The following is a 19,976-nucleotide window of genomic DNA, read 5'->3' on the forward strand; positions in this document are numbered from 1 at the left end:
GCTTACAGGGCTCTTCTTACAGGGCCTACTGTAAGCTCTTGGAGGATTGGCTACATTAAGGGGGTGTAGCCTAATATGCAAAGGAGTTCCTGCTACCAAAAAAGGCCTGAAGATTTCCCATCCAAAGACTAGCCAGGGCTGACCCTGCTTAGCTTCCAAGATCTGACAAGGTCAGGTGAGCCTGGACTATGCAGGTCAGGGCATGTATACATTATACACGTTTGGAGACACTCTATATTTCCGCTTTAACAGCTTGTTCTTTTTAACCATTGATCTAAAATGCTCTCCCACACTTTCACACCCTGCTTTATTGTTCTCAACCCTTTGGAATTAAAGCTGCTCATCCTTCTCTGGTAGGTGGATTCACGGCAGGAAAACTTAAGTTTTTCCCCCAAAGGTGAAAACTCTGTCTCATAGAGCCTGCAGGCGAGGAGAAGCGTTTTGAAGCGTCTCTGGAAAATAAATTTAAAAAAACAAACAAAAACCTCCCAAATCCCCCTGGTCATAAAAATCCACCCACCAGGAAACATACCCCTTTAACCAAAAGACTGGATGTTCTGTGGCACTTGGGAGACTGTACTAGTTTATGGGACAACTCAGGTTTCTGTCTGATCCTTTTGCAACCGTTCTTTTTCACTCTGCATAAACTTCAGCCTTCCAAGAGAGTCTTTTGCATTTTAAACACTTCTAGTTCTTCACCACTGACACACACGCTCTTCCCTTCTCCCCTTGAAGCTGCTTTGGCTGGCTTCTGGACATGGGGCAGAATATCCTTTTTTCCAAATCCAAAAACTTGGGGATATTTTTTTTTATTGCACAATAAAAATAACTTCAGAGTGTGAGAAGGAAACCTTAAACCTGTGCCTTTTGTGTGTGTGTGTGTGTGTACATTTCCCCCCCCCCGCCCTTTTGAAAAAAGTGCAGACAATGTTTCTTTAAAAGCCTCCATCTGCAGTTCCCATTAGATGCGCCTCTAAGGTTTCGAGTGATTAATCGTTGCATGTTTGGCTCGGGTCGGAGGGGCTGTGCGTGCAGGTTAAGCCCTCCTTTCCCGCTGCTCTCTCACATTTCTCTTCCTCAGCTTGTCACTCACACTCCAGTGAAAAGATCGCAAAAAAGTGTTTTTAGGACTTCAGGGCTTCACAGCCAGAAAGCTGCAGGCTTCAGTAGCAACAGATGTGAGTGGCCTCCACTGACGTTTTTGGAGAATTTGCCCGGTCCTTCTACCGACAAGCCTATGACAGAGAACAAGCAGAGAGTGCTTTGGAGAAGGAACTTCTGCAAAAGTTTTACCCTTGGATTTCCTGGTGGACCTCTGGAAGAACATCCTAGAATAGATGGAGCCACCTGCCAACAGCTGTATGAGAAACTCTCACTCTGGTAGCACCACGTTCTGGGAATGCCTGCGGAATCACCACCCGGAGGCCGGGACGGCCTCTGGGCCACACCACTACCCCCAAGCCCCCTTTGCCTTCCACCCCAAATCAGACTTTGGTGCTTATGTGGACTTTTCCACCTCCTGCCTGGCTGCTGCCCCCCAAAGCCTTCCCCGGGACGAGCGTGCGTTTGATGAGCATCATCCCTCTTTCCAGCATCCCGCCTGGCATTTCACCACCTCTGAGGGCAGGCGGTGGCTCCCTGCTGAATTGGCACTGGGCTCGGGAGAACCGGAGAATGGCAGTCCGCGCTTGGTGGATTCAGCTGTGGGTACAAGCGAAGATTATGACCTGGTGAGGAATAGTCCGAGGGAAGCGGAGAAAAAATCTTGCAGAAGGAAAAAAGGCCACACAGGTAGGTGGAGCTTAGCAGAGCTTTCAGACCAACTGCTTGGGGGGTGAATAGGGTGGCTGAAGGTAGTGGTGCAGTGGCTGAAGCACTGGACCAGCTGGGAAGTTCATGTTCAAATCCTTGCTCTTCCATGGGGCCTTGCTGGGTGACCCTGTGCCAGTCCCACGTTCTCAGCCTAACCTACCTCGCAGGGTTGTTGTGAGGATAAAATGCAGACGAGGAGAACAAATGTAAGCTGCTTCGGGTCCTGACTGGGGAGACAGGTGGTACGCAAAGAAAGGAAAACATAATCTGAGGTCAATTTGAAATTACTTTAAAAGTCACGGATCCTGGGAACTGCAGTTATGAGAAAGAGATTCCACCAGAATCAAGACCTGTAGACATGCGGATTCTTGTGAGAGTTGCTATACTTGCTTTGGAATCAGCGCCTTTGGCATTTGCAGATGTGCTCCACATTATGGAGTGGGTTCACTTATGGAATGGTCACCACTGCATACAATAATTTAAGACATAAAAATAAGCAGTTTGCAAATATCTCCCCTTTGAGCAAAGAGGAGCAAGCAAGGGAGGCTGGCGTTCCAGGTTAGTTAAAATAAGGGCACTCCTGATGCCATTCATAGTTGCTATGGCCTCCAGTTCACAGAAGGTCTATATAGGGTGGGCAGGTTACAAACCACTGATGTTGAGTTTCCATTAACTGCTGACACAACCTTTGCTTCTCCCAATCGATTCCTCCCTCAGTTCCATTGCTTACTCTCCTCTTGTGGGACAGAACTGGAGTTCTGGTTCCTAAGGGAGGAATCAGAGGGGGGCAGGCAAATGGAAGAAGCATGAGAAAGGAAAAAAAACTGCTGTTTAACCTGCCCCCACCCCCCAGCCTTGTGAGTTCTAAAGCAAAATAACCTCTTGCAGGCCCTTTACCTATATCATGTTCACCTGACAGCTAAATCTGCCTCAAAGAGCCTCTCTTGTATGTGGAAGTTCTATCCTAACACCAGTTGTGTGGAGATGAGCCATAGTCACTCCATGATGAGAAGACAGCTTGTCCAGAATGCCAGTCTGTTTCACAGGCACCAGAGCAGGGATGATGTAAATAGGTTATGGAGCTGAGACTTGGCAAATACTAGCTGGAATTCATACCTGGATCTCTTTCGGCATGGCGAACTGTATGTGGGGCGGGGGGGGGCGGGGTTGAGACTCTTCAAATCTGTATCCTCATCAGATATAACAAACTTTGCTGCTTCCACACGGGGGCAATTCCCTGTTTTTGCTCTCATTGCTGCCAGACCCAGCTCATTTTGCACTCAAGGCAAGAGTATCAAATTGTGCCCTCCCTGTAATAGCTTTTGTAATACCTACTTTGGTAAAAAGGTGAATACATAAATAACAAAGAACAAGAATGATAACACCCAGGGCTCTTTTTGAGCAGGAATGCACACAAAAGCTTACGTTGTGAATAAAACTTTGTTGGTCTTAAAGGTGCCACTTGACTCCTGCTTTGTTCAACTGCTTCAGACCAACACGGCTGCCCACTTGGCTCTATCCCATAGTTGGAGTTAGGCTTCTCACCAAGTTGCTCTACAAATGAAAAAAGCCCAGCAGGAACTCATTTGCTTATTAGGCCACACCCCCTGATGCCAAGCCAGTCGGAACTGCATTCCTGTGTATTCCTGCTCAAAAAAAGCCCTGCATGTCATACCTTTTTATTAGGATGGATCCAGTGACTCATAACTCCACACTTGCAGACTCAGCAGATGATGAAGTGTCCTGGTGGTGAGCTCGAAAACCCGTCCTGTTATGTGACACTGACTCGCTCCTGCTACATAAGAACGTTGTGGACACTGGAAACTTTTTGAAATAAGTCAAGAGAACAGGAGAAGCATCCCAGGATGTTAGAACTGTTGATTTAGGGTCAGGAAATTTCAGGAGATTTGGGAGCAAAGTTTGGGGATCGTGGGATTTGGGGAGGGGAGGGGAGGGATGTATTGCCATAGAATCCAACCTCCAAGGCTGCCAGCTCCTCCAGGGCAGGGGTGGCCAAACTTGCTTAATGTAAGAGCCACATGAATAAATGTTTGAGAGCTGCATAACAGGAAGGAAGGAAGGAAGGAAGGAAGGAAGGAAGGAAGGAAGGAAGGAAGGAAGGAAGGAAGGAAGGAAGGAAAAAATAGATAGGGGAGAGAGAGGTGGAAAGAAAGCAACTTTAACTTTAGATGCACTCTCCAAGCCATTGAGATGTGATTTAAAGAGACAAATGCCTTCTTCAAGCTTGCTGATGGGGCAGTGTGGGCTTCAGGAGCCACACAGTATGTGTGAAAGAGCCACATGTAACTCCCAAGCCACAGTTTGGCCACCCCTGCTCCAAGGGAACTGAACTGTGTAGCCTAGAAATCAGTTATAATCTGAGAGGACTCTACGCTGGCTTGGGGTCTAAAGGTGGGGTCTGGTGATCTCAAACTAAAGGTGGGGTCTGGTGATCTTGTGCTTTTACAACTGATCTCCAGCCTACAAAGTTCAGTTCCCCTGGAGAAAAAGGTTGCTTTGGAAGGTGGATTCTATGTCATTAAACCATGCTGAGGTCCCTTCCCTCCCTAAATCCTACTCTCTCTAGACTCCACTCTCTAAATCTCCAGGTATTTCCCAACTCAGAGCTGACCACCCTACTCCGCACTTGGGTGGTTTCTCAAGATCTGTCCCATTAAAGTTGTCTTTCTCTGTTGAGCAGCTTTTTTTTTTGTCTATTGTGTGTGTGTCCACATGGTGTGTTTACCTAGAAGTCATGTTGTGTGTACCTAGAAGTCACCTCTGGTGACTGACCCCTACTGGGGGATATTCAGACAGGTGGCTCAATAGAGCCTGCCCTGTCCTCTCAACTGGGTATTTCAAGGAGGTCTCCCATCCAAGTACTAACCACAGTCCACCCTGCTTAGCTTCTGAGATCTGAAGAGATCGGGCTGGCCTGGGCTATCCAGATCAGGGTGAACAGCTGTTTTGTTAATCAGCTGCACGAACTGGCCCTGCCTTCCAGCTGGCCTTTTCAAACAAGAGAAAAGGCAGCACATATTGTTGGAAAAGGAAACGTCTGGTGTACAAAGAAGGAAAGGAGACCCTGCAGAGAGCAGCGAGAAAACAATTAGACAGGATAGTGAAGTCAGCATCTTCTCTCCTGTTGAGTGTCATTCCTTGTCTCCAGATTGCTACTCTCAGAGCAATTTCTCCCTTCTACTTGGAAGTGCCACACTCAGTCTCACCCTCTCTCTCAGCTAGAGATGTAGCCAAGGCCTTGTTTTTAGAAAAAGCCCAGCAGGAACTCATTTGCATATTAGGCCACACCCCCTGATATCACCATTGTTCCAAAGAGGGCTTTTTTGTAGAAAAGGTCCAGCAGGAACCTATTTGCATTTAGGCCACACCCCCTGACACCAAGCCAGCTGGAACTGGATGTAGTTAGGAGCCTCTCTTTCTCTCTCCTCTTTCCTATCAAGTATGTTACTTCCTAAATAAACCTTTATTTACTCTTTAATCAGGTTGTGCACATTGCTATGTTGATTACTCTGCCAAAACATATCTCCCTCAGAAGTGTGTGTGGGGGGACCTGAGGGCTGGTTCTTTCAGTGGTAATAGTCAGTTTTCTTCATTTCCATAGACCTTCTCTGGAAGCCTTTAGCAGCAAAGGTCTGGCTTTCTTCCCTAAGACTTCTGCATGAAGGCAAAGCAGTCTTCCTCTTGGACTAAAACCTAGGCTGTCATTTTTAGAAGATTTGAAGGCCAGATAGTGGGAACATATGGATCGCTTAATCCAGGCTGAAATCACAGGCCAGGAGAAGATTGCCAACAGCCCCCGCGTGAGACCCAAAACATTTGGGCTCAGATGACTGTTTTCTTTAGACAGAAATCTCAGCCCTGCATTCGGCTGGAGGAACATGGTTGCCAGCTATGGGATGGGAAATTCTTGGGGATTTGGGGGTTGAGGCTGGGGAGGGCTGGGTTAGTTGGGGAGGGAAGGGACCTCAGTGGGATACAGTGTCACAGAGTCCACCCTCCAAAGCAGTCATTTCCTCTAGGGGAAGTGATCTTTTTTGACTGAAGATCAAAAAAGGCCCTACCTGGAAGCTGGCCATCATAGTAGGCACAGGCCTGTCCCTGTGACAGGGGCTCCATTTGAGTCAGGCTCTGCTGTGTATGCCGAGATTCAATCCTGGAACGTGTGAGACAACTTGAAAGTGTGTGTGTTTGGGGTGGGGGGGGGGGGGAGAAGAGCACCCCTCTGGGAAAACCTTTGTGTGCCTTACCTGTATCTACCATACCAAACCTTTAATGGCATAACAGTTGCAAATAAAAATACACAGAATATAAAAATTTAAACATTGGAGATAAAATCAAAATGAAACCGAGCTTACAGATGCATTCATATATGGGCAGATTTAAATTTAAGGATGTCAGCCAAAAATTTTGCCACAGTCTTGCTAACCTTCCCCTCAGTATCATTCAATAAATAATAACAGGGTGGCAGAATAGACAAATCTGGGGAGAAAGAAAGCTTACAAAATAAATCTTTACGGAGATGATGATAAAAGGAACAATCAAGCAATATATGCTGAATTGAGTCGGGAATATTCGCTCCACAGGAACAGAGTCTGCCGCCTAAAGGGACTCAATGTTATCTCCCTTGTAAAACTTTGGAGGGAAACGCATTTAGTCTAGCCAACATAAATGCCCTGCGATGACTTGGAATGGTTAAGTCTGATAGATAATGGGGCATTTTGCCGCAGAAAGCATAAAGACCTAAGGAAACTGGGGAACAAATATAAGGGTCTGTTGGCCGTAGTTTCGTTTCCTCCAACTCCCACAGTCTCAATTTAATACATCTAAAGATATATGACTCATCAGAAGTAAAAAAAAATCATCAACCTCTATCCCCAACTGGTTAAGTCTGGACATAAGCACTGCTGTCCAGGATGAAATATATGGGTCTCTTTTCATGCAATCAAGAAGGCTGTTAGGATCTGTTCTAAAGTGGATTTTGAGCCAGAGTTTAAACACTGCAATCCAGGCCTTTGTCTCCACCAAAGACTGACCTACTTCAGAGCAGAGAGCAAAGTAGGACACACATTTTGGCATACTAAGAATTTGTCTAAAGAATGAGGCTTGAATGCCTTCCACTTTCCTGGTAAAAGCTGAGATCCATATAGGGATACCATAGAGGATTTGGGCAAGCATTTTGGCTTTGAACACTTTAATAGCTGCTGGAACTAATTGGTTGCCCCTTGCAAAGAAAAACTGTTTAATTTGAGCAGCCGAACATTTAGCCAAGTTAACGGTGTTGTTACGATGTGAAACCCAGCTTAACTTTTGATTAAAAGTGATCCCCAAGTATTTAAAAAATTTTGTTTGCTCAGTTGTTGAGTTGCCAATAAACCATCTCTGTGGGCGCCAGCAATTTGAAAAGACAACTACTTTAGATTTGGCATAATTGATAGAGAGTGAATTACAATTACAGTAGTCATAGAAGGCATTCAGATATCTTTGCAGGCCCACACTTGTGCAAGAGAGGATGGTAGTATCATTGGCATAAAGTAATAAGGGGACCGCTCGGCCTGCTAGTTTAGGCGGATGACCATTAATAGAGTTCAAAAACTGTGCCAGGTCAGTTAAAAATAAATTAAATAGATGCGGGGCCAGCACGCAACTTGTTTAACCCCCTTTAACACTGGGATTTTGCTAGTCAAGTCACCCCTAGAAGAAAATTTCACTTGGCAAAAAAGTATTAGAATGAAGTTTCCTCAAGAGAAACAGCAGACGAGGGTCCATTCCCAGGTAACCTAGCTTAATCCATAGTTGGGCTCTATCTATTGAATCAAATGCGCCCTTCAAATCGATGAAGGCAGCATATAATTTTTTTGTCCCGGCATGCATATATTTTTCAGCAAGGAAGGCCAGAGTGCAGCAATGGTCCATAGCGGATTTGCCTTTGGAGAAGCCAATCTGTTCAGGACCTATGATGTTGCCTAGGCGCATCCAGTCAGTTAATCGGAGTTCTAAATGTTTGGCATACAATTTGCCCACTATAGATAATAAACTAATGGGGCGGGAATTTTCTGGTAACTCCAATCCCCCCTTTTTGTATATTGGGATAATTATAGAATCAAGCCAAGAGTCTGGGATGGAGCCATGCAGATCAATGAAAGAGAACAATTTTGCAAGGGGCAAGAGCCACCAATCAGCAAACTTTGTGAATACCTCAGTGGGAAGGCCATCAGGGCCTGGTGTTTTACCGCTTTTAAATCCTTCAATAAATCACTGATTTCCTCTAGAGTTACTGGATGCCAGACCGGCATATCAGTAACTGTGGGTTTTGCTAAGATAGGAGGGGATATACATGGAGCAGCAAAAATGTTAGAGAAGTAATGTTTCAATAGAAGATGACCTTCTGCAGTCATTTGGGAGTCTTCCAGCAAAAGATCAACAGGCAATCCTCATAAGACTTGAATGTACTAAGCGGCAGCTGCAAAGGTCTTTAGAGCCGGGGAAATCAGTTCCTCCAATCAACCTGGATCCTGCAGGCAACCCCCTGCCCCCTTGTCCCCCATCGGCTGACTTAATTGACTTACCTGTATCTGTGAAGCCCCCAAAGGGACACCCTTTGGCCAATTTCAGATTGGGAAAATAGTATGGGGGGGATGCTGAAGCCACTTCTCCTCACACACCACATTCCTGATATAGGTAAGGATGCCAGCCAGATCCTACCTGGCAGCTGGTGGGGGGGGGGGGATCCTTGGTTGTCTCCGGGTCTTCTGATATCAGGTATGTATGACACTCTGGTTTTTGGGTAAAACTCTTTGGTTTGTAGCCAATTTTACCCTAGATTTTGCCCAAAAACTAGAGCATCGCTGTGTGATGTGGGCAACATGGTGACATCACTTTTGTGTGATGTCATCACAGTTTGCCAGTTCCAGGTTGGAGAATTCCTGAAGATTTGAGGGTCAAGTCTGGAAAGAGAACTCAGCAGGGTTTGATGCCATAGAGCAGGGGTGGCCAACGGTAGCTCTCCAGATGTTTTCTGCCTACAACTCCCATCACCCCCAGCCAGCCTGGTCAATGGCTGGGGCTGATGGGAGTTGTAGGCAAAAAACATCTGGAGAGCTACCGCTGGCCACCCCTGCCATAGAGCCAACCCTCCATTTTCTCATGGGGAACTGATTCTGGAAACCAGTTGGAATCCTGCTGATTCAGGCACCACTCACTGAGGAATCAAGTCCCCTGTTGGAGGTGCTAACCTCGGGATCACCCAAATGGTTGGCAGGCTTTCCATCCTGGTGGGAAATGCTGGTGTGAGTCAAGATATAGCCAATAGGTCTTAGGATCCTCCCTCTCACTCCATGACCGGGCTCTGAATTACATCAGAGAGCAGCCTTCCCAGGTGTCAGAACTTTAGGAAAGCAGGGCTTCAGAAGATGAACAGAGGGGTCACGTGGTTTCATGAGGAAGTAGGTGGTCCTTTGGGCAAGAGAGCCAGTTTTTGGTGTAGTTATTAAGTGCATAGACTTACCTGGGAGAGCCGGGTTTGATTTCCCACTCCTCCATTTGCAGCTGCTGGAATGGCTTTGGATCAGCCATAGCTCTCACAGAGATCCTTGAAAGGGAAGCTTCTGGGAGAGCTCTCTCAGCCCCAACTTCCTTACAAGGTGTCTGTTGTGGGGGAGGAAGGTAAAGGTGATTGTAAGCCACTCTGAGACTCTGATTCTGAGAGAAGGGTGAGGTATAAATCCAGTTTCTTCTTCTTTCCATGTGGATGCTCTGGGTGGTAATAAGAGCTACATGGAGAATAATCTCCATATGAAAGGAGTCCTGAAGGAGCTGTGGGGAAACAGGAACAGGGAAGGAAAATAGATGGGTGGGTGAAGGAAACAGAAAAGTAGGAAGCTCAGTTGTTTGAGGGTATCAGAGATCTGTTTGCCTGTAGATTTACAGTTAACTGATTTGTAGTGTATGGCGCCCACTGAAGGCAACCAGTTCATAAAGACCACGATAGCAGAATAACACCCATCCACCCCAGCCGCGGAGGCAACTGAGTAACACCCAAGTGCCTCCGCGCTGGGCGCGCCAATCCGCCAATCACAGCGTGTGGCGGGAAATTCGGACGGTCAACATTGGACCGGCCAGAAGGTTGAATAGTCCGGCAACTGTATATATGCGGGAGCCGGCCCGCGTGTTCACTCTCTCCATCCTGTATCGTACCATGGAATAAACCCATGTTGCCCTACTCTCGTCTCCACGTGTGGTACTTTACAGTGGCGATGAGGATGGGATTCTAGCCTCATCGGCTACGACGGAGATCTGGGCAACGAACGACCGCCGCCGCCATCATGGCCAACCAGGGCGGAATCACCGGCTACCTCGAGCCCTTCGACCCTGCCAATCCCGAGGGCTGGGAGTCCTACTCGGAACGGGTCGAGTTCTATCTCCGGGCCAACAAGATCACCGACGCCGGGGCGAAGCGGGATGTGCTCCTAAGCGTCTGCGGGCCTGCCACGTTCGAGATCGCTAAGGGTCTCTCGGCGCCCGCCCGCCTGGCGGAGAAGTCCTATGACGAGGTCATCCGACTCCTCACGGGCCACTTCTCACCACAGCCCTCACGGGTGGCTCGCAGATTCCTGTTCCACAAACGGGACCAGACCGCGGGTGAGTCCGCCGCCGACTACCTGGCGGCCCTCCGAAAACTCGCCGGGAACTGCAACTTTCCCCAGCTGGAAGAAACCCTGGCCGACAGATTCACGTGGGGCCTCCGCGACGAAAGGCTCCAGCAAAAGCTCTTCGCCAAAGAAGAGCTCACCCTCCAGGGAGCCTTCAGCGAGGCAGTGGCGAGCGAAAGGACCGCCCGGACGTTTCCCCGGGCAAAGACCGAGACCGCCCACCACGAGGAGCTGGACCCCGAGCACCAGGACGAGGGAGAAGCTTTCCAGACGCGACGCGCCCCAGGATCCGTCACCCGAGCTTCACAGCGACCCCGAGCCAACGAACGACCGAGCCAGCGCACCAACGAAAGGGCCAAATGTGCCAGCTGCGGCGACCCCCACGATCGGCGGGACTGCCAGTACCGGACCTGGGACTGCCGGAGCTGCGGAAAGACCGGCCACATAGCGCGGGCTTGCCGCACCAAGCCCAACCGCCAGCGACCGACCGCCCACCACGAGACCGCAGAGTCCCACTCCACCGCCTCCACCTCACTTCAGGTACTGAATTTGCCCCTCACCACCCCCAACAAGATAACGATGGCGGTCCTCATAGACGGGGCCCCCTGCACCATGGAAGTGGACTCAGGCTCCTCCATCTCCATAATTGCGGAGGAGACCCTGAGAAGGCTACGGCCCGGCCAGGGGTTGCAGCTGCAACCAGCAAATTTCATATTGCGGGACTTCCAGCAAAACCCGGTCCAAATAGCGGGGTGGGCACGGGTGCAGGTGGAGCGGGGGTCCTTCAGAGGCCCCCTGGACATCCTGGTGGTCAAGCGGCCACTTACCACCCTGTTGGGGCTAGCATGGTTTGGCCCCCTGGGAATCAGAGTAGAGGTGGCGCGCACAGCCACTACTGGGGGGTTCGGGGGGGTGTGCGGAGAATTCCCCGACGTTTTTGATGGGTCGCTAGGGAGCTACAAGGGCCCGGCCATCTCCCTACCGCTCGACCCGACGGTCAGACCGATCCGGCTCAAAGCAAGGCGGGTTCCCTTCGCCTTGAAGCCCAAGATCGAGGCAGAATTGGACCGCCTCGTAGCCCAAGGGGTCCTGGAGCCGGTCGACTACGCCCCGTGGGAAACCCCCATAGTGACCCCGGTCAAACCTAACGGGGACGTGCGAATATGTGCAGATTACAAGTGCACAATTAACAAAGCGCTCCAAGACAACCCATACCCGGTGCCAGTGGTCAGCCACGTGCTGGCAGCCCTTGCGGGGTCCAAGATTTTCGGGAAGCTGGACCTGGCCCAAGCCTACCAGCAGCTCCCGGTGGACGCCAAAACAGCGGAGGCACAAACGATAGTCACCCACAGGGGGGCGTTCAGGGTGAACAGGTTACAGTTCGGAGTTAGCGTGGCTCCGGGAATCTTCCAGAGCATAATGGATGCTCTCCTTAAAGGGATCCCCGGAGTCCAGCCGTTTTTCGACGATGTTTTAATCGCCACCCCGGACCCGGAGGAATTCCGCAACCGCCTCCGGGAGGTGCTCCGCCGTTTCCAAGCCGCTGGACTGAAAGTTAAGAGGGAGAAGTGCATGTTGGGGGTGCCCCGGGTGGAGTTCCTGGGATTCGCAGTGGACGCAGAGGGAATCCACCCGACCGAAGAAAAGACCAGGGCCATTGTGCAAGCCCCTGCCCCCACGTGTAAAGCGGAACTCCAGAGTTTCCTGGGGGTCCTCAATTTTTACCACACGTTCATACCCCACAAGGCGGCCCTTGCCGAACCCCTACACCGTCTACTGGACAAAAAAGCTCCATGGGTGTGGGGGAAGAGGCAAGCCGCCGCCTTCCAGGCAGTTAAGGACGTCCTCATCTCCAACGCGGTGCTGCATCACTTCGACGAGCGCCTCCCGGTCATCCTGGCTTGCGATGCATCGCCGTACGGGGTGGGCGCTGTCCTGGGGCACCAGTTACCGGATGGCCGGGAGGTCCCGGTCGCATACTACTCGCGCACCCTGACTTCGGCGGAACGGAACTACGCGCAAATCGACAAGGAGGCCCTGGCCATAGTGGCGGGGGTCCACAAATTCAATGATTATTTATATGGGCGCCGGTTCACAATAGCGACGGACCATAAGCCGCTCTTGGGTCTGCTGGCCCCAGACCGACAAACTCCCCAAATCCTGTCCCAGAGGGTGTTGAGATGGAATCAATTCCTTAACTCGTACACCTACACGCTGGTTCACAGGGCGGGCAAGGCAATGGGCCACGCGGACGCTCTCAGCCGGTTGCCGCTTCCGGACACAGGCCCCGATCCAGCCCCAGCTCACCAGGTCATGTCAATCGAGTCACTGCCGGAGCAACCCCTCCACGTGGCAGAGGTGGCTAAAACCACCAGAAAAGACAAAACCCTAGCGCGGGTGCTCGACTGGGTGGTGAGGGGGTGGCCAGAGGGGAACATGGGGGAAGAGTTCAAACCCTACAAAATGCGGAGGGAGGAACTCGCAGCACACAAAGGGTGCCTGTTATGGGGGAGCAGGGTAGTGGTCCCCCCCCCTCTGCAGAAACGGGTCCTGGAATCACTCCACGAAACTCACCCAGGCATCGTGAGAATGAAAGCCCTGGCCAGAAGTTACGTATGGTGGCCGGGGATGGACAGTGAGATAGAGGACTGGGTCCGGAGGTGCGGCACATGCCAAGAGTCGCGGCCGGACCCACCCAGTGCCCCAGCTATACGATGGGAGACCACCAGGAAACCGTGGTCCAGGCTACACATTGATTTTGCTGGGCCGTTCCAGGGACAGATCTTCCTAATCATCGTGGATGCATACACAAAATGGTTAGAGGTCATCCCCGTAGGGTCTACCTCATCAGCTGCAGCCATTAGGGCATTACGTAAGGTCCTGTGCACCCACGGTATTCCGGACACCATAGTCTCGGACAACGGGGCAGCATTCACCTCGGGGGACTTCCAGGGGTTCCTCCAGAGGTACCTCATTAGGCACATCCGGTCAGCGCCCTTCCACCCGGCCACCAACGGCCAGGCCGAGCGGATGGTCCGAACAACAAAAGAGGCCCTGGGCAGAATAGTGCAGGGCGATTGGGACCACCGACTAGCCGCGTTCCTCTTTGACAACCGGGTCATTCCCAACCCAGTCACAGGGGTTAGCCCAGCCGAGCTCCTCATGGGACGCAAACTCACCACGAGGCTAGATCGGCTAAACCCCGACCGAGCCCCAGATGTGCGCGGGTCCCCAGAGGTCAGAGACGTGACTAGGGGGTTCTTCGCGGGAGACCCGGTGTTCGCCCGCAACTACGCGGCAGGCCCAGAATGGGTCGCCGGGCGGGTATTACGGGTTATGGGCTCCCGCCACTACGAGGTCTCCACCGAGGGGGGCCAGATTCTACACCGGCACATCGATCAGTTACGCCGCCGGACCCTCCCGGAGGTACCCCTGGAAATGAGGGAGGGGGCCAGGCCCGCGGAGAGCCCAACGACACCCGCACCGACGCCACGGCCACACACACCGGCGGAGGCGGACCCACCATCGGACCCCGAACCACAACCCACCAACGCTCAGACCCCCGGGGAAACCCCAGAGGCGGAAGCAACCCCGGCCCCACAAGCAACACCGAGGCGTTCTGCACGGGAGCGTCGACCCCCCGCCTACCTCCAGGACTATATTACTAACTAAGGGGGGAGGAGTGTAGTGTATGGCGCCCACTGAAGGCAACCAGTTCATAAAGACCACGATAGCAGAATAACACCCATCCACCCCAGCCGCGGAGGCAACTGAGTAACACCCAAGTGCCTCCGCGCTGGGCGCGCCAATCCGCCAATCACAGCGTGTGGCGGGAAATTCGGACGGTCAACATTGGACCGGCCAGAAGGTTGAATAGTCCGGCAACTGTATATATGCGGGAGCCGGCCCGCGTGTTCACTCTCTCCATCCTGTATCGTACCATGGAATAAACCCATGTTGCCCTACTCTCGTCTCCACGTGTGGTACTTTACATGATTATTCATTATTTCTAGTTCTTGAGCCAAATATTTAAATAAAAACTGATATTAAAAGAAAAGAGAAGTAGGTAGCTGATAATCTGCAGTCTGACAGTTGCTGACCACACCCCTGTTACATCTTTGGAACACCAATTTTATTTCATCTCCCATCAAGACTGGTGTTCCTGTATAACAAAGGAGTCTCATGACACCTTGGAGACTCAAATATGGATTGTGGCATAAGCTTTTATGAGCCTGAGCTCATATACATGCAGGACTTTTTTTTTTAGAAAAAGAACAGCAGGAACTCATTTGCATATTAGGCCACACCCCTGACACCAAGCCAGCTGGAACTGTGTTCCTGTGCATTCCTGCTCAAAAGAAGCTGTATACATGCAAGAGTAGTTACAGAAAAGGGTGATTACAAAGAGAAGTCAGAAGGCTCAATTTTCTAGGGCTGCATCTACATGGCAACAATTCCGCAAGCTGCAAGGCAATTACAGTGTTGCAATGCAATCACAATTGCAACAGAAGGCTCCCATGTTAGCATTTCCTGCACTTCCTTTGCTAGGCTGTCATTGCCCCCCCCCCCCCCCGGACTTTTCCAGGCTTTTAAAAATTGACATATCACTATAGCCTTACCCTTATGCTGATATGTCAATTTCCCTTTTAACCTGTAGAAATATGTCAATTACACTGCTCAATATGTCTGTTATGTTGGTAGCTGATACACTGCTATCGCTTAAAATTGCTGTTTTGTTCATTACTGAATTTTTTTTAAAGTCCTCTGGTGATGTTGTGGAAGAGGATTGTGACTGGCAAAGACAGCCAGTGTGGTGTAGTGGTGAAGAGTATTGGACTAGTATCTGGGACACCCAGGTTCAAATCCTCACTCGTGCTATGGAAGCTTGCTGGGAGACACATTCTTTCAGCCTAACCTACCTCACAGAGTTGTTGTGAGGATAATATGGAGGTGAGAAGAATAACATTAGCTGCTTTGGGTCGCCATTGAGGCAGAAAGACAAGGTATAAATGAATTAAATACATAAAAGTAAATAACAATAAAGATGAGTACTTAAACCTGTAAGAAGAGACAATTGTTTTCTATGCAGACCTTCCCATCTCCAGTCCCTGGTGTGTTCTAGTCTGGTAGCGCCCAATCTGTAGATGAGATCCATTTCTTCCAGTTCTTGTGGAACGCTCCCTTTGAAATTTCTCTGGCTCTTTTGAAGTCTGTTATGGAGAAATCAGGATGTTTCAAAAATTTTCTCTCTAGGGTTTGTATAAGAATACCTTTTGGTCTCTTCCTTCTCTTGTAGAAAGTCAGAATACAGGCAGTAGTGGGAGCACCACAAAAGCAGAGGCCAACAGCTCCAAAGCACGGAAAGAGCGCACGGCTTTTACCAAGGAACAGCTGCGGGAGCTGGAGGCAGAGTTCGCACACCACAACTACCTGACGAGGCTGCGGAGATATGAGATCGCAGTGAACCTGGACCTGACTGAAAGACAGGTAAATCTCCTCATCCGTGGCCCAGCTATGTCCATTGCTGTACCCCTTTGGGCCTTTTCTGCTTTAGACCACACACTGTGCTGTAGTGCTGAAGAGGTTTTGCTGCAAACCAGGAGATCCTTGGTTCAAATCAAACAGAAAGATAATGTTGAATAGTGGTTAGAGCACAGAATAGGATCCGGGAGAATCCCTGCTCTGCCATGGAAGCTTGCTGGGTAACCTTGGGCCAGTCACACACTCTTAGCCTAACCTACTTTGCAGGATTGTGGTGGGGATAAAACAGAGAGGAGAAGGTTGTAAGCCTCTTTAGGTCTGCAGTGGGGAGAAAAGTGAGATATAAATGAAGTAACTAAAAATCTTAGCTCTACCATCAATCCCCAAGATTACCTTAGGCAAGCCACTCTTCCTGTGTTCCCCACAGGCAAGAAAAAGAAAATAATAGTGGCTTGTAATGATTACAACCAGATGATCTATTAGAATGGCTAGCCCTTGAAAGCATTACATAGACCTTTTCCATGTGGCACTGAGATGATGGAATGCCTTCTCTCCTTGAAGCATGATTGGTTTCCTCCACTGCAGCTTTCAGGAAGGCTGCCCAATCATATTAAACCAAGGTTTTGGTTTAACCTACGACGGAACATTTGCAGATTTCTTTTTAAACCAACGATTACATGGAGGCAGGGAGGTGGGGCCAGTGCACTTGGGAACAATCTCCTTCTGTTCTCATTGACTGAACACATGGAGGAATTGTGTGTACAGGGCTGATGAGTCAGACTATTGGTCAGTCTTGGCAAGCCTGATGGTCAGCAGCTCTCAGCATTTCAGAGGTCTATGGCTGAGTGCAAGATCCAGTTTGGTGTAGAATTGAGCCTGGGGACTTCTACATGCAAGGCAGGTGCTCTATGGCTGAGTGCAAGATCCAGTTTGGTGTAGAATTGAGCCTGGGGACTTCTACATGCAAGGCAGGTGCTCTATGGCTGAGTGCAAGATCCAGTTTGGTGTAGTGGTTAAGAGCATGGACTCTAATCTGGGAGAGCTGGGTTTGATTCTCCTTGCAGCTAGCTAGCTGACCTGAGTCAGTCACAGTTCTTGCAGAGCTGTTCTCTCAAGAGCAGTTCTCCATCAGAGCTCTCTCAGCCCCACTTGCCTCCCAAGGTGCCTGTTGTGGTGAGAGGAAGGGAAGGAGAATGTAAACTGCTCTGAGACGTTAGTGAGGGGCAGGGCATAAATCCAGTCTCCTCCTCCTACTCCTCCTGTCAAGGTCTCTTTTGTCTACTCCGACCGGCAGCAGCTCTCCAGGGTCCCACACAGAAGTCTTTCAGAGCATCTACTATGGGAGCCTTTTAACTGGAAGTGTGGAGGATTGAACCTTGGACCCTCTGTAGGCAAAGCAGATGCTCTGCCAATGTGCCACACAGCCCTTTGGGGGTGATGATGTCCAGAGGTGTTGGTTAGGTCTGAGATGAGTTCCTGAGGCCCTGATAGCATCACTGAGACTTGCCTTTTCCTCATCTAGCTGTGGCATCGGAGGAAGCGATTGGCATGGCTTATGCCCCTTATCTCCCCAAGCTGTGCTACTGCAAGGCAGGCGTGAGGTTAGCCCCTGAGGGTTCTGGCTGTGCCTCTGGGGCTCAAGTTGTAGCCAGCCAGCCAGGAGTGCAGGTGAAAACCCTAGGCAGAACTGTAGTTACCTCCTGGATCCTTGGAGCTGCCAGGCAAAGGTGAGGAAAATCCTGCAGCGCTATTCGGAGGAGAAGAACTGCCTACCTGCAAGATTGCAGAGGGAGAGGAAACAGCCTTCCTGACTGACTGTTGGTCTCTTTTTCTTCTCATACAGGTCAAAGTGTGGTTTCAAAACCGCCGGATGAAATGGAAGCGTGTGAAGGGTGGGCAGCCGGTGTCACCCCAGGATCACAACACAGAGGATGCGGACTCTGCTGCTTCTCCAAGCTCAGAATAGCCCCTTCTGGGAGGGCTTGGGAAGTCTGGTGCAGAACAGCTGTGGGTCAGATTTTCGCCCAGAGCATCTTCACTTAGGACAAAGCATACTCAGCAGCAGCAACTGAGGCCCTTTGCCCTCACTGCCCAGATGTTTCTCCTCCTCAGACTTTGCAATGGGATGTTGACTAAAGAGGGTGGAAGGAGCAGCCTGGAGAAAGGCCAGAGCTTCCTTTTCCATGTGAAGCCAGACTCAGTTGTAAATGTTGTTTGCAAGATGCCCAAAAGGAGCAGAATGGTGCAAGGTAGATTCTTAAAAACACTCACAATATTTTTTTTAGGATAATAAGGTCAATTGGGAAGTGCCCTTACCATCCTCCAAACTTACGTTTCCTCTGCAGGGCTCTGGGGGGAAATGATGCTGCACGTTTTTGAATAAGAAACTAGTTGTGCCTGGTGCTGACTGGCTAGCATCTATGCTGTCAAAAAACATGGAGACAGATTTCTCACTCGCCTTATGCAGCTCTCAAGCTCCTCTTCTCAGCGAGGCTTCTCTCCGATTTCAAACTATCTGCCCTGGGACTGCAGCTAGTGTCAGCTTTTTTGCACCACAAACAGAAACTGGTTTTTAGAGGTTTCTGTTTACGGTGTGAAAAAGCTGATGCTAACTGCAGCCCCGGGGCAGATAGTGTGAAATTGGAGGGAAGCCCCCCTGAGAAGAGGAGCTTAAGAGCGGTGTAAGGCAAGTGGGAAATCAGTCAGAGTCCAAACCCCATGGCAATTTTCCATTTTTTTAAAAAAAGCTGTCTTTTCAAAAACTAATATGGTAATGAATGTTAACATGGCCATTTTTGAAACATGGGCAAGTCACCAGGAAAAGGGCATGACCTAAAGCTCTTAGCCAATTTGAGTTTGTAATGTCTGTTATGAAGCCAGCTTCGTTTGGCTTCTGACAGCCTTTCTGTAAGCTCTGGTTTCTGTGAGCTCTGTGATGCTGCAGCTCCAGGCCTGGTTTACTAAGGCAGGAAACTGAGATAGGAGTCTGAATTGGCTGCTGGTAGGCGCCATTTTTAATGCCTCTCCACATGGAAAATAAAATCCTTGTGAATAGAAAAGACAAGCGATAGGGGGGGCATTCACTCACGTCCCTGCGGTGCTAGTTTTCTACTTGCAAGGATTTTGACTGAACAAAATATGCGGGGAAATGTTTTAAAAATATTACTCCTTTGCACACCCTCCCTTTAAGAGGTACACTTTGTTCTGCAGTGTCTTTCTGCTGCATGTGGACAGGTTTAGAGGCAGCTCCGGAAGAGGCAACTGAGGCATCGGTCTTAGAGGGTAAAGCTGGGTCTGAACTCCACCAGCACAGGCTGCGTAGACAGCCTCACAGGATTGCAATCCCATGTTGGAAAATAAAAAGCCCTGCAAACAGAAAATCAGGGCTCTGACCAGTGTTCCCTCTAAGCTGAGTTAGCATGAGCTAGCTCACAGTTCTTTAGCCTCCAGCTCACACATTTTCATCTTCGCTCAGGATAAATGGCCCCAGAGCAAACTGATTTCTGCAGTAGCTCACAACTTCAATGCCGGTCACTCACAAAGTAGAATTTTTGCTCACAAGACCCCACAGCTTAGAGGGAGTATTGGCCCTGACATCTAGTGTTCTATATGGGAGGGAGGGTGACTGGAAATGCAAAATATTTGCAAGAAGCTCCACTGTGATCCATTGTCTCAGGTTTGGCATAGCTTGACCTAATTTCTGGTAGGTGACTGAAGAGTTGTCCATGATGTCTCCAAGGAAGAAAACGAGTCAATAATTCTTTCTCATAAAAAGAAATAGAATTTACCAGGCCTCCGATTCAGTGGGAGCTCACAGGAGCACAGCTCCTGAACCTTTCTGGGAGTTCCTCCTCCTCCTTCTGAGAGCTCCACCTCCTTGTCCATTGAATAGTAGGTGCAGCTGCATAACAATCCCTGGATGAGCTCCACCATCTATTTTTCTACAAAATAATCCCCGGAATTTACCAATCCAGGATAGCAACAAGAAAGATGTACTTTCTGAACATCCCTTAA

At 49.8% G+C, this 19,976-nt stretch overlaps 1 protein-coding gene across 1 annotated transcript; it reads left to right on the forward strand.

Annotated features, from left to right (window-relative positions):
* Positions 1–1,126: 1,126 nt before the first annotated feature.
* Positions 1,127–18,155, forward strand: MEOX1 (mesenchyme homeobox 1). Its single transcript, XM_060255968.1, has 3 exons — positions 1,127–1,791; positions 15,778–15,968; positions 17,806–18,155. Exons 1-3 carry the CDS (start codon positions 1,338–1,340, stop codon positions 17,926–17,928), a joined length of 768 nt encoding a protein of 255 aa, XP_060111951.1. The 5' UTR covers positions 1,127–1,337; the 3' UTR covers positions 17,929–18,155.
* The last annotated feature ends 1,821 nt before the right edge of the window (positions 18,156–19,976 follow it).

Source organism: Heteronotia binoei, chromosome 15 (genome assembly GCF_032191835.1).
Source record: "Heteronotia binoei isolate CCM8104 ecotype False Entrance Well chromosome 15, APGP_CSIRO_Hbin_v1, whole genome shotgun sequence".
NCBI classification, from domain to species: Eukaryota; Metazoa; Chordata; class Lepidosauria; order Squamata; family Gekkonidae; genus Heteronotia; species Heteronotia binoei.

What these genes read in the sequence shown, in the direction of transcription:
- MEOX1 (XM_060255968.1), top strand. Translation starts at nt 1,338, where the DNA reads ATGGAGCCACCTGCCAACAGCTGTATGAGAAACTCTCACTCTGGTAGC. An exon ending in AAGGAAAAAAGGCCACACAG is followed by an intron (nt 1,792 to 15,777) that starts GTAGGTGGAGCT and finishes CTTCTCTTGTAG; the next exon opens with AAAGTCAGAATACAGGCAGT. An exon ending in TGGACCTGACTGAAAGACAG is followed by an intron (nt 15,969 to 17,805) that starts GTAAATCTCCTC and finishes CTTCTCATACAG; the next exon opens with GTCAAAGTGTGGTTTCAAAA.